At 35.5% G+C, this 14,048-nt stretch overlaps 2 protein-coding genes and 1 pseudogene across 3 annotated transcripts; 1 reads left to right on the forward strand and 2 right to left on the reverse strand.

The window, feature by feature from the left end:
- Positions 1-7,169: 7,169 nt before the first annotated feature.
- LOC104730507 (uncharacterized) lies at positions 7,170-7,947 on the forward strand (annotated as a pseudogene). Its single transcript, XR_015575313.1, has 2 exons — positions 7,170-7,596; positions 7,801-7,947. The product of XR_015575313.1 is annotated as an uncharacterized LOC104730507 (transcript).
- LOC104730506 (putative protein phosphatase 2C 58) lies at positions 7,858-10,110 on the reverse strand. The gene is made up of 5 exons (XM_010449682.2): positions 9,624-10,110; positions 8,914-9,162; positions 8,534-8,810; positions 8,302-8,456; positions 7,858-8,205 (listed from the first exon to the last, which is right to left on the reverse strand). The coding sequence occupies exons 1-5, from the start codon at positions 9,654-9,656 to the stop codon at positions 8,068-8,070; spliced, it is 852 nt and encodes a 283-aa protein (XP_010447984.2). The 5' UTR covers positions 9,657-10,110; the 3' UTR covers positions 7,858-8,067.
- Positions 10,111-12,239: 2,129 nt separating this feature from the next.
- On the reverse strand, positions 12,240-12,939 carry LOC104730508 (uncharacterized). The gene is made up of 2 exons (XM_010449683.2): positions 12,667-12,939; positions 12,240-12,565 (listed from the first exon to the last, which is right to left on the reverse strand). Exons 1-2 carry the CDS (start codon positions 12,844-12,846, stop codon positions 12,404-12,406), a joined length of 342 nt encoding a protein of 113 aa, XP_010447985.1. The 5' UTR covers positions 12,847-12,939; the 3' UTR covers positions 12,240-12,403.
- Positions 12,940-14,048: the final 1,109 nt, after the last annotated feature.

Genomic DNA, 14,048 nt, shown 5'->3' on the forward strand with positions numbered 1-14,048 from the left:
TCGAACAACGATTTGAAAAACATTGTCCAGAAAATTGAGAGTGTTGCACCAGTTTATCAATTGGCTGCAAATGAAAATCCTGGTGCCATCATCGCACAAGTCCAGTTCAATGGAGAGAACTTTGATGAATGGGCACAAGCTGTGAGAACAGCCCTTCGTGTGAAGAAGAAGTATGGGTTCGTGGACGGCAGCGTGCCCAAGCCCAAGGTGGATTCACCGGAATTTGAAGATTGGATCTCGGTGAATTCAATGGTGTTGTTGTGGATCTTGAACACGGTTGAACCAAAGGTGCGGAGAACACTGACAAACAAGGAGGATCCGCAGGAGCTCTGGAAGGAAATCAAGGATCGTTTTTCCGAGGGAAACGGACCAAGGTTTCAGGTAGCCCTGGGCATTCGGATTTTTGGTTCGGATCGGATCGGATTATTCGGGTTTCGGATTTTTCGGATTGGGCTGTATAAAATCCGTTTAGAATCCGACTATATTTCGGATCGGATCGGTTCGGATTCATTCGGATTCGGATCGGTTTTCCATTTTTTTTCAAAATCCGAAGCTAATCACAAAGTTGAGGTAGCTCAGATGGTTTCAGCGTGTGTCCCTTTACCTTTAGTTCTGAGGTTCGATACCCCTCTCCAGATATTAAATTTTTTTAATATCTCACGGGCTCGTACAGAAGCCCAAGTATAAGCCCAAAAGAAATATAATGTCTAAACCCATAGAAATTAATTATGTATTCGGTTTAGCGGATAACCGATCGGATTTCGGTTCGGATCGTTTAAAACCGAAATCCGAATTACAATCAATATAAAAACCGATCGGTTTTTCTGTTAAAACCGGATCCGATTTAAATCGGTTTTTTCGGATCGGTTCGGTTTGGTTTTTTTGGTTTCGGATTATATGCCCAGGGCTAGTTTCAGGAGATCAAAGCAGAGCTTGCAAACTGTAGACAAGGTAATCTAAGTGTAATTGATTACTATGGAAAGCTTCAAGTGCTTTGGGAGGACTTGATGAATTATGAGAAACAGTTGGTGTGCAAGTGTGGAGGGTGCTCGTGTAATCTCAGCGGGCAACTGGAGAAAAAGAGAGAAGAGGAACATATACATCAGTTTCTCTTGGGTCTTGATGATGACATGTATGGGTCAGTGCGGGCGTCTATTATTAGCACTGATCCGATTCCTAACATGAATCAAGTGTATTCAAAGGTGAAATCGATCGAGAGGATCAATATAGTGATGAGAGGAAGAGATACGAAGGAGGACAAGTTGCTTTTGTGGCACGAACCAATGGAGGTGGTGCAAGTGAAGGCAAAAGCAAATTGACTTGCATTAAATGCAAGAAGACCGGACACACAGCAGAGATGTGTTTCAAGATCATTGGTTACCCAACTTGGTGGGGAGAAAAATCAAGAGGTGGCGGCCGCGTAGGAGGAAGAGGAGGCGGTCGTGGACGTGGGAGCGTTCGAGCCAATGTTGTGTCTGTTCATGATGGTGGAGAGACAAGTATAGAAACTGAGAAGAACGGGTACACAGGGTTGAGCAATGAACAATGGACAACTTTGATTAAGTTGTTGGAGGAGAAACAAGGGTCAACCTCTCGTCTAAGTGGTAAGTGTATCTCTATGGATTGGGTACTTGATACGGGTGCGTCTAACCATATGACAGATTATGAGGATTTGGTTAGTGACTCTAAATATATGTTGCCTTGTGCTGTGGGGTTGCCAAATGGAGCATATAGTATGTCGAGAAAGAAAGGAACCGTTGTTTTTGATGATGGGTTTAAGCTTAAGAATGTGTTGTTTGTCCCAGATTTGAAGTGCAATTTGATCTCTGTTTCCCAACTTATTGCTGAGTCAGATCTTGTGATGCAAATTGCTAATAAAGGATGTGTGATTCAGGACCGTATAACGAGGAATCTGACTGGAGGAGGTGAGCTCAAGGATGGGCTGTATTTCTTTCGGCGTGTGACTGAATTTTCTGCTTTGCGTATGAATAAGGATGGAGCTGAAGATGTGTGGCATCAAAGGCTAGGACATCCATCTAATTATGTTTTTGATTTGCTTCCTACTGTTGGTGGTAGAACTAGGGATTTTTCGACTTGTGATACTTGCTTAAAAGCTAAACAATGTCGTGATACGTCTGTTTCAAGTGATAATAAAAGCGCCGATGTTTTTGATATGATACACTGTGATTTATGAGGGCCTTATCGAGTTCCTAGTATTTGCAATTCATATTATTTCTTAACCATAGTGGACGACAAGTCAAGGGCTGTTTGGATGTATTTGATTCATGACAAAACACAAGTAGGAAGAAACTTGAGAGATTTTGTTGCAATGATCCATAGACAGTATGGAAAACAAATCAAGATTGTAAGGAGCGACAATGGAACAGAATTCACTTGTCTCACTTCAGAATTTCGTGAACAAGGGATTGTTCATCAAACAAGTTGTGTAGGAACGCCACAGCAGAATGGGAGAGTAGAGAGAAAACGTAGACACATTTTAAATGTGGCAAGAGCTTTGTTGTTTCAGTCTTCATTGTCAACAAAGTTTTGGGGAGAAAGTGTGTTGACTGCAGTCTATTTGATAAATAGAACACCGAGTCGTCTATTGGGAGGAAAGACACCGTATGAGATATTACATGGGGTCTCTCCTAATTATGATAATCTTAGAGTCTTTGGGTGCTTGGCATATGCGCATAATCAAAGACGACGTGGAGATAAATTTGAGTCAAGAAGCAGGAAGTGTCTTTTTATTGGTTATCCATTTGGGAAAAAGGGATGGAGCCTTTATGATTTGGCCAGTGGAGAAGTGTTTGTGTCGAGAGACGTTGTGTTCGTTGAGAATACGTTTCCTTTGTTGACTGAGAAAGTAGAAGAAACATGGAGACAGGAAATGGAAGATTTTGATTGTGTAATAGCGGGAAATAGAGAAGCGGAGTTTGTTGGAACAGACATAACAAGGAACGCAAAAATTTGTTGTGATGTCGAAGAAGAGGATGTTACAACGGGTGAAGAACAAATAGGCTTGTTGGAAAAAGAGACAGAAGTTATTGTTCTACCTCGATCTGTTGCTGCAAACGGAGATGTTGAATCTCAAAATCAGTCACATGAGGAAAGTGTTGGTCTCTCACATTCTGGTGTTGACAGTGGGATCGATGAAGACGGAGCTCCTCGTAATAAAATTTTAGAGGCAGACCCAAATATTGCAGAAGCACCTGCAGGAGAACAGAGGAAAAAGGTCAGAAAATCTACTCGATCAAAAACTGTTCCTGTCAAGCTAAAAGACTATGTTTTACGTACGGGGGCTGAGATCGACGTGAGTGGTGATGAAAATAATTTTTCTATTATGAAATTTGTTGATATTAGCGAGTTTTCAGCAAAACACAGAGCATTTGTTGCAGCAATCACAAAAGGGATCGAACCAAAACACTTTCGTGATGTTGTTGCAATTAAGGTGTGGTGTGATGCGATGCAAAGTGAAATCGGTGCTCTAGAGGTAAACAAAACATGGGAAATAACAGAGCTTCCTCCTGGGAAGAAGGCTTTGGGGTGTATGTGGGTCTATAAAATAAAATATCGAGCTGATGGAGAAATAGAGAGATACAAAGCTCGATTGGTGGTGCTTGGGAACAAACAAAGAGAAGGGATCGATTATTCTGAGACCTTTGCACCGGTAATTAAAATGACCACCGTACAACTGTTTCTAAGTGTGGGAGCAGCTCGACAATGGGAGTTCCATCAAATGGATGTGCATAACGCTTTTCTACACGGTGACTTAGAGGAAGAAGTGTACATGACGTTGCCTCCGGGGTTTTGTACGACGGAACCAGGTAAAGTGTGTCGACTGAGAAAATCGCTTTATGGCTTGAAGCAAGCTCCAAGATGTTGGTTTGCAAAGTTTCGGTCATCTCTTATGGATTACGGGTTTGTTCAGTCTTACCATGATTATTCATTATTTTCTCTTCGTAGAGGGGCCTCAGAAATTTATGTGTTGGTTTATGTGGATGACTTGATCATTGGAGGAAATGATTCTAAAGGAATTGCAGAGTTTAAAGAGTACTTGGGGAGATGTTTTTACATGAAAGATCTTGGAAACTTGAAATATTTTCTCGGCATTGAAGTTGCTAGAAGAAGTGAAGGTATTTTCTTGTGTCAAAGAAAATATATTTTGGATATTGTGAGTGAAGCAGGACTGTTAGGAGGGAAACCTGAAATGTTTCCAATGGAACAACAACATCACTTAGCTCTTTCCGATGGACCGTTGTTGGCTGATCCGGCATGGTATAGACGGCTAGTAGGACGGCTCATTTACCTGTTAGCTACTCGACCAGACTTGGCATATTCAGTGCATGTGTTGTCTCAGTTTATGAAAGAGCCTCGTGAGGATCACTTGAACGCAGCGTTGAGAGTGGTTCGTTATTTGAAAAATACAGTGGGACAAGGAATATTTTTGAAATCGGATTGTGATTTGCAGCTGCATGGTTGGAGTGATTCAGATTACGCAGGATGTCCGCTCACAAGACGTTCTTTGAGTGGGTGGTTTGTTACTCTCGGGGATTCATTGGTGTCTTGGAAAACCAAGAAACAAGACATCGTCTCACACTCCTCGGCTGAGGCAGAATATCGGTGTATGTCTCTAACTACAAGGGAACTTAAGTGGTTACGAGGTGTACTTGGTGATTTTGGAGTTTCTCATGATCAAGCAATGGATTTGCATTGCGATAATCAAGCAGCTCTGTATATAGCGGCAAATCCCGTGTTTCACGAACGAACGAAACACGTCGAGGTTGATTGTCACTCTGTAAGAGATGCGATTCAAGATGGGTTGATACGAACAAGGAAGGTTCACACAACTGATCAACTAGCTGATGTGTTCACTAAAGCTTTAGGCCGGCGTGAATTCGAGTCTATCATCGTCAAGCTTGGCATTTGTAATCCATATGCTCCAGCTTGAGGGGGGGGGGGGAGGGGGGTGTTATTCGAGAACGTGATCTCCAAGTTCAGCATTCGAGAACGTGATCTCCAAGTTCAGCAAGATCTCACATTTATCTCCTTCTTAAAGTCTCTTTCTATTTTGTACATGAATGTATATTTTAGATTCCTTTTGTGAATCGACTCTTGTATTGTATATAAGAAAACACCAATCAATGGAAGAACAGAGACAGAGAGACAGAGTTTTCCCGTTAGCTTGTGTTGTTTTACATAAGTTTTTTATTCTTGTTTCGCAAAGATGTTATTTTGTATTTTCTATGCAAAAATTTAAACAAAATCTTTATTGAAAATCTAAGACAAAATCTAACATAATGTTGTATAAATAGAAGTCAAACTTTTATAGGATCTGTGCCGTGCTTACAGCCACCAAAAATTAAAAATTTGTAAGGTCACATTTTTTTTCGATCTAAGCTTATGTATTTAAATTGATAAGATAAATGTGTATGTAAAGTGGGTTTTTTTGTTTGAAAAGCCCATGACAACATTAATAAATCTAATATATAAGGAAATTTCTACATATGTTTTATACTCTAAATCTAATAATAATAATACTAATAAAAGATTATTAAGAATAAAGGAAACTACTTGTAGGGTTTAAGAATAGTGAACAATTGATAACCTATTTTGCTCAAGATGTGAGTGTTTGTGTCGTCTACTCGTCTCATAAACTTTTTTTGCTTCACTTTCTTTAGCCATAATATCTATAGAGAGAGAATTGGTTCGAGAGCTTGATTATGTAAGTTTGGTGAATAATTTTTTAGGAAAAAATGATAGAAAATTATGACTTAGAATTTTGTTTTCCTTCAACGTTATTGTCTTTAAAACAATATTTTTTTTTTAATATTTCTAATAGTAAAAGCCACATTTTACTTACCCGTTCTAAGCTACAATTCGTTTTAGCATGGCACAAGTTTTTTTTATGAACAAAATTTTATATTCATTAAAAAAACTCTTTATTTTATTCTAATATTTTAAAGTTATTGATATAAAAGGTTATTTAACGCATTAGCAAAAACAGAGAATAGAAATTGTAAAAAATTGTGTGAAAAAACATCTATATTATTATAAACACTCGAAACAGAAATTAAAAAAAAAAACCCCTTTGTTTCGAGAATAGTTGACTAGTTGTTGTAAAAAATGGAACTATTGAAGCTGTACGCGAGGAAAACAACTGGATCCACTAAACCAAGTTAATAATATCTATTATGATTATCTGCGTAGTAATTAGAGTTAATTAAACAAAGTTGAATAAATTCAACACAAAGAAAACCAAAAAAAAAAAAAAAAAAAAAATTCAACACAATTACACAATTCAACATATTTCGGTATGAACTTATTTTTGTTTTGATTTTTTTCTTGTCATATGTAATTCACAATTTCACACATACACTAGCCTGTTCAAACGAAATTTATAACACATTGGCGACACTAGTACAATAATTATGAATCTAGTTTCAGATTTCTTTTTTGAATTATTTGTATACGTTTCACAGCTAAAAACAAATCTCATGCATTAGGGCGGGTGTATTCAATTTGATATTTTAAGTGATTTGTGTGAAATTTACAAATTCTATGTTATTCAATCATGGATTTTTAAAAGTCTATTAAAATCTACTGTTATTGAACTGATGATTTAAAAATCTACTTTAAAATCCATTAAAATCCCTTGTTATTGAACTGATGATTTAAAAATCTACTTTAAAATCCACTGCTATTCAAAATATTTAAAACAGTTTTGAGAATTAGGATTTTAATAATTTTTAGGATTCTGGAGGATTATGTAGGATTTGTTTAGTTAAAAATACAGTAATCCAAATCTTATGGTTTTAGGTGGGATTTGAAAGAATTTTACAGAAAATCATATAAACTTCCTTAAAATCTATCAAAATTCTAAATTTTCTAAATCCCATCAAATTCTCCTAAATCATGTGTTAAGTTTTTAACTTTGGCCATCTCATCTCACAACTTGGCCAACTACAAAAATTTTTATTTACGTTGTTGTCTCTACCAAATATCTTAAATCATCAAATTGACCAAAATCACCGTTTTCTCTACCAAATACGAGAAACGCTTAAATCACCGTTTTGTTTTTAAATAGCTCGCACGCGGCCGAAGACCAATTAATCTCTCGCATGCGTTACTAAGTTGAACTTTCTGTTTAAGTATTTAAGATAGGGTCACGTTTACGTTTATTAGGTAGATAGATATAATAAGACCAACCCACACAAAAATAAAACAAAAAACAAAAATATTGGTGCATGGCTTGGATGATGATGAAAGTAGCGTTCGCGATGACGTGCGTTCTGGTTGCAGTCACAACTGCCGACGCAGTGTACCGTTCTTGGCCTCCGGAGTGCGTAGACGTGGCGAACGTGATGGTGGAGCAGTGCAAAATGTTCTTCGTTCATCAGGAGTCTCCACCCACAGTCGAGTGCTGTCGCTGGTTCAGTAGTCGCCGTGAGAACGCGAAGGAGAGGCGAAGGCTTTGCCGGTGTATGGAGTTTTTGACAACAGCCTTCAAACAACTCAGGCCAGACGTTTTGGCTCTCTCAGACCAGTGCCATTTCAGTCCTGGCTTCCCCATGTCTAGAGACCACACATGCGCCTGTAAGTGTTCATTGCTTTGTACCACCAAAACTTTTTTTTTCTTCTCTGTTTTTGAATTGGATTTTTGGTATGGTTTTGGATGAGCCAAACCAGATCATTTTTTTGGTGTCATTGGATATCTCTCTAGTCAAAAGTGATATGCTTGTTTGCTTTTTGTCTTAAGGTTGACTATATAACTCGTTTCTTATTTCTCTGTTTCTGCAGAGCATGGGAGACTCAAGGAAAAGATGATGACACGGCCTAGAAGACGAACAATCTTACTTTTGTATTTTAAAGTGTGTGGCGATTTCTTATTTCCGTTCATTTGTGAAGAAAAGCATGCTTACATAATATATTACATCTTCTGGGAAACCTCATTACTGGGTTTTTACATACACAGTTCGAGCATATATATATCTCTATCTTGCAAACTCAATGGTAAACTATAGACACAAAAAAAGAAAAGAGTCTAGAAAGAAGAAGGAGAAGGGATTAGTGGAACTTTACAACGATACAGGAGATGTCGTCTTTGCTCTTCTTAGCTATAGCTTCCTCTATCAAGTGCTTTGCAGCTGCATGCGGATCTTTGATACTCTTGATCGCATCAACTGCTTCTTGGTTCGATAATACCTGTAGTTAAACACCGACCATCATGTTAGAATAAGTATTAGTAACAGGTTAACCCACGGTTAGAACCAGAGCAAGATACTAGGTCATTAGACTTACCTTCCAAATACCATCACTGGCGAAAAGGATGAATTCAGTGTGATCATCAATTGCCTGGTGTGTTATGTCCGGTTCTGAGCTCAGATGTATCTTTAAGCTCTTATCTCCAAACGCTCTAGCAACTGCTAACTGTCCATCCACTCGTGGAACATCCCCTGCAACGTTAATCATATATTAACATCTCCCAAAGAAACCGAAAGCGTAATAGTCACAGGGAATTACATAGCTTTACCTGGAATATTCGATACAAAGCCGCCTCGTTTCTCAATCTCTTTTTTCTCCCTACTTGGCTCATGATCGACTGAGAGCTGATGCGCAACGCCATTCTTAGACATCACTGCTCTTGAATCTCCAACATTAGCAACAACTAGCTTTCGACCATCAATTAGAATTCCCGTTACAGCCGTTGATCCGCCTTTACCAAGCTTAAGAGATTGCTGCAGTATCACTGCATCTGTCGATTTGTATGCATTCCTTATAGCATTCTCAGTGTCAGTCCAAAAATCCTTCTGAAAGAAACACACAAATTATATATCAGTCAGAATAATTCACAAAAGGATTTGCCTTTTAAGCCACCCAAAGAGATTTCTTGACCAATATTAAAGATTTTACCTCTTTTAGAATGTTGTCAAAGAGATTAGTCTGTAAGTATTTGGCCACATCATGACCCAAATGACCTTCAAAGATAGCAAACAAACCCAATTCATGGCCTTCAAGTTTCTTGAATTCAGAGACTACATAGTCCTCCATAGGATGGCTAGACTTGCCCTTCACACAGTAAAAACCATGTGTGATGTTCTTCCACATCTTGCTTTTACCTCTTCCCATATCAGGAGCTGATCCGCAGAACCCAGCCTTTAACTAAATATTTTCACACAGCAAAAACAACAGAGTTAAATAATACTGCAATCACTCAAGATCCAAAACAACTGTCTATCCACAGATCCTTCAAACCAAATCAGTGATCACCCATGAAAAAACCCATAAGCACAACAGAGATCTATACACAGATTACAGAGCCACCTCTCAAGTTTGGGTTTTTATCAGTAAAAGCTAACAGGTGTGTACAATTTCGTCAGATTCATTTATACCCATGAGCAGGACAAAGCAAAAATCATAAATTTATCAAGGAATCAAACTCGAAACTGCATTAGTTAATCTTACTAACTCACTCACTTAAACCCTATTCTATTCCTCAAAAGAAAAAGTTTCAAGCTTTACTAATAGAGAAATAGCTAACAACAGAGAAACTGGTTCCAGAGAAACAGTAAACACTAAAACGAGATTCAGATCAAGGAGATCTCACAGTTAAAAGCGTATACCTTCATCTTATGGAGAATATTACTGCCTGCCATTTCTTAGAGACGATTCCTCTGTATCTATCTGTGTGATGAATGAATGACGCAAAAAAAAAACTGGAGAGAGGAACAAGACTTTGGGTTTATAAAAATGGTTTTGACTTTTTGATGTCTAAAGAAATGTGAACTGCTCTCTCTCTCGGTGACTGTAATCGGCTGCTGCGTCCTCCAATGCGGACGCGTTCTCTCCCTACGACTTTTCTTCTTTTTCCCCCTCTTGTTCACCCCCTTTTGCTTATGTTACTATTATTATTTTTCTTTACCATTAATTAAACTTTTAATTGCACCCACTAATACATTATATTATTCTAATGACGTCCATTTTATCTAATACTACAAAAGCAAGGTTTATATTACATTCTTAATTATTTTTCTAGATATGGTTGGTTATCTAAATAAAATATAATCCAATGATATAGTTGGTCATCTAAAATAATTCACAGTTGTCCTTAACTTAATCTTTGTTAATTTGTTTAATAAAGACGTCCTTTTCATTTTTATTTGTTGCGAATTGCGATTGATTATTATGTTATGCGTACATTTTGGTTCCTTATTAATTAATGTAGCAAGCAAGTACGTACTCCTACCATCCACCACCATATAGTATATACTTTTGTTTTCATTTTCTTAATTCTTCCATAAATTCTTGTCGGCTCATTCACTAGATTCACCTTTCAGAGAGTCTTCTTGGCTCCTTCCAAGGTCTTTCGTCATCCGTCCAATTTTTTCCACATCTTAGATCGGTTTTTTCACGTCATGCAATTAATAATGTATTCATATTTTTTTTAATGAAAATGTCAAGCAATTAGATTATCACATTTCATTGTGACTGATGAAACTCAAATATATGGTCATTATTTAAAAACGTCAATCATCTCAAGATTTTTATTCAATGTTGATCATCAAGAGGATAAAGATCTTACTAACAATCACACACATAAACGAGGGGGTCAAAGAGTTGGTGATTTGTCTAATCAAGATTTCTTGATTGATATGATCACACTCACATAACATTAGGAATCGAAGAGTTTAGTGATTAGTTTGGTCACCCCTTTTATTGATTGATTTATGAAACATTTATTTTTAACAGTAGTATGTTTTAACATTGTTTTCACACCTATTTTATGTGGATTGGTATTTTATTTTGTTCTTATCTTCGAGTCAAGCTTTGTCAATATGGACGACTAAAAAGACCAACTTGCTTCATTAATTAACTTTGGATATCATATGATGGAAACGTTTATTTTGAGAGAGTTGGGTGGTAGGTAACATATAAAAGTCGTCATTAGAAAAAGGGAAAATTATAAATAAAGGATCTTTTTCTAAAACTTACTTTGGCCATCTACGCTTTTTTTTCAAAAGTTTGGTTAAATAGGTTTTATGATATAAAATTAGTTAATTATGCTTTTAATTGTTTTTTCAGATAAATTTTGTTGATTTTTTGTCCCCTGAAATTAAGAAAACATCAATTAATCGGTTTTTGGGGCTTCATCGAGTGGGTCTAAATTGTTGTTTTGGGTTTTGACAAAGTAAGGGAAATTGATCGATTGGAAACCAATTAAGGTTAAAAAAATTTCCCAAAAGGGCTAATCGATCACGTTAAGGTATAATGTCGATTTTTCTTAATTTGTTTATCTTCTAAATAATTTAGAATACGCATTCTAAAATGTATTAGAACAAATCTAAACAATAATTACGAAATCTTAACCATAAATTAAGAATATTTAAAATTATTCACTTTCCTTATTTAATTTATTTTATTTCTATTTTAGGGTATTCTAAGGTTTACAGATTACAAATTCTAAAAATTTCTATGATATATCTTCTACTTCTTTTAGTATATAGGGTAAAACGTAGAAAACAAATTCTGAATTGATGTAGAATGAAGAAAAACGTAGAATACATATTCTTAATTTTGTAGAACATATAAAATTCAGGTTCTGAAATTTTTAGAACAAATTTTCCGTCTAAACTTCTTAGAACATGTACAAACTGTAGAATGAACAATCTAAATGTTTCAGAAAGAGAAAAAATCGTAGAAAGTCTATTCTAAACAATTTAGACCAGAAATCAACAATTTACAAACTGATTTTTGACACCCAAAACTTTTTTTTTTCAAATTTTTTTTTTAACAGTTGTATACTAACATGGGTTTTCTGTTTGTTTATTGGTTCAAATTTTTCAAAACTTCACTATTTCTATTAGTAGGGGCATTTTCGTCACAATTGACAATCTTGAAAAAAAAGTGTAGATGGCCAAATTTTTGGAAAAAACTCCTTTATTTATAATTTTCCCTTAGAAAAATGGAAGACAAACTTTTTTTTTTGTCATTAATTATGAAAAGCAGAGCACCACTGTTTTCTTTTTTGTAAGTGGACAATTAATTTATTTAGTTTCAATAGTACTGAATAAATTTACTATTATCTAAATAAATATGAGAATTAGTATAAAATTGCTAATTGCTCTATTTTTCAGTCAGACAGAAACAGGGACATTAAAAAGGAAGTGAAGATAATGGAATCTTGACAGAAGTGAAGAATCCACTAGAGGCAGAGATACATGAGAGAACAGAGGAGATACAAAAATAGATTCTTTCTTTTAAATATTTCTTTTGTTATTAGATTTTTGATTAGGATATAAATTAAAAACAAAGGTAAAAAATGCTACAAAACTAGTATAAGATAAAAGGAAAGTAATTAAAGATCAAAGAAACTATCATCATTCTTAAAATGGCTAGATATCTATCAAAGATTCCAGCTCAACACATGTGATTCATCTTGAGTTATATTAGGGTCTGGGTTTTGTGCGCAAGGTACACATCTTACTTTCCATATTACCTCTAATTCAGGGCAATCGCACCGTATCCTTACCTCTTCCTTACCATTTTTCTTCTTCAATCCCTGCAACTACATATAGTAACTTCGGTTATACTGATCCCACTGGTTTAAAGAACCAAGAAATTAGAAAGGAAAAACAAAAAAGAAAAGGAAGAGAAGAATAAATTTACAGTAATTGGAGACGTAAGTTTGAGGACGTTATTCAAACGGCTCACTCCTCTACAATACTGTGGAGACGGCTGCAGAGGTATTCCCTCAATGAAGTTCTCGAACATGTCCCTGCACTGCTCTTCCTCGCTCATGGAAACCGCGGACGTGATCAGTATCATAAGCAACAGAGCACGATGCATCTTAAATTATTCTCTAACTAAAATGATTATTAGGGCGACTGATGAGTACTAGACAAGGTATTAGATGATACGTGTTCCATCACAAATCTATATATGTATTATTATTGGTTAATTAGTTTATATGGAAATTATACTATGGTTAGTTTTAAGAAACATGCAATTCTCGTGCTTCCTTCCGTAAGTAATCATGCAATTTGTATAGGTTAATTTGTTAGACCTAACCAACCACAGTCCTTATTATTTTTCCCAACTTTATTTTTGTAAGTACTGTAGTATAATGCTGAAAAGGTCTCTAAAACTTCTTTAGGTCTGATATTTATGTTATGACTGATGAGGAAAATGCATGATTCTTTAACACTGTTGCCTGAGTTATTTTAACAAGATATATAGGTTATAAGGGTGACTCATATATTTCTATTCACTGCTAAATCAAGCCAGAGCCGGACTCAGATGTTACAAGTAATGACGAATTATTTTAAGCAACTTTAAATAATTTTAATATTTAAATTAAAAATTTGTAAACTAATACTAGTAGTTATTTTTAAACGGATAACTAGGATTTACCGGTGGTATACCACGGGACAATTTTTTATATTTTTTGTTTGTTTTATAAATCAATAACCCCATGCATTCTAAAGAAATTAATTCGAATATTTCGTTATAATTAAATTCGAATATGTTACTATAATTTCGAATCAATAAATTAGTTCTTCTATTTTTAACTATAGTAAATATAGAAAATCTGTAAGAAATAGATTTCATTAAAAGCGAATATTTGTTATCGAAGAATAGGAAAGTTTTTGATTTCGACTAAGATAATAATGAATGAAGATGCGATTAGTGTAATCGGTTTTTTAATTAAAACCGACTCTGCAATTAGGATTACTCCAAAAATATTAAAATAGATTTTATTATTTTTATTCATAACCAATACTATTAATTATTTAAAGAACATATACGAACTATCGAAATAATGCACAGTGACATACACATAATTTAAAATTATGTAGTAAACCTCATTTCATCCATTGTTAATAGATTTAATAATGAGTCTTTATATTGTAATTAAAATATATTGAACCAAAACCAAAATAATTAAATCAATCAGACCCTAACCAACTTGGTTCTCTAAGTAAACTAACCAGAGTACCAGATCCTCTTAAAAAAACCAACTCAAGCTTCTTTTCAACTCTTATCACACC

The sequence above is a fragment of the Camelina sativa genome, chromosome 12 (genome assembly GCF_030686135.1).
Source record: "Camelina sativa cultivar CO46 ecotype springtype chromosome 12, ASM3068613v1".
Classification (NCBI taxonomy): Eukaryota; Viridiplantae; Streptophyta; class Magnoliopsida; order Brassicales; family Brassicaceae; genus Camelina; species Camelina sativa.

Coding starts and splice junctions, on each gene's coding strand:
- LOC104730506 (XM_010449682.2), bottom strand. CDS start 9,656: ATGGCAGGCAGTAATATTCTCCATAAGATGAAG. Junction 9,163..9,623: donor ATATTCTCCATAAGATGAAG/GTATACGCTTTT, acceptor GAAAATATTTAG/TTAAAGGCTGGGTTCTGCGG. Junction 8,206..8,301: donor CCAGTGATGGTATTTGGAAG/GTAAGTCTAATG, acceptor GTTTAACTACAG/GTATTATCGAACCAAGAAGC.
- LOC104730508 (XM_010449683.2), bottom strand. CDS start 12,846: ATGCATCGTGCTCTGTTGCTTATGATACTGATCACGTCCGCGGTTTCC. Junction 12,566..12,666: donor AACTTACGTCTCCAATTACT/GTAAATTTATTC, acceptor TACTATATGTAG/TTGCAGGGATTGAAGAAGAA.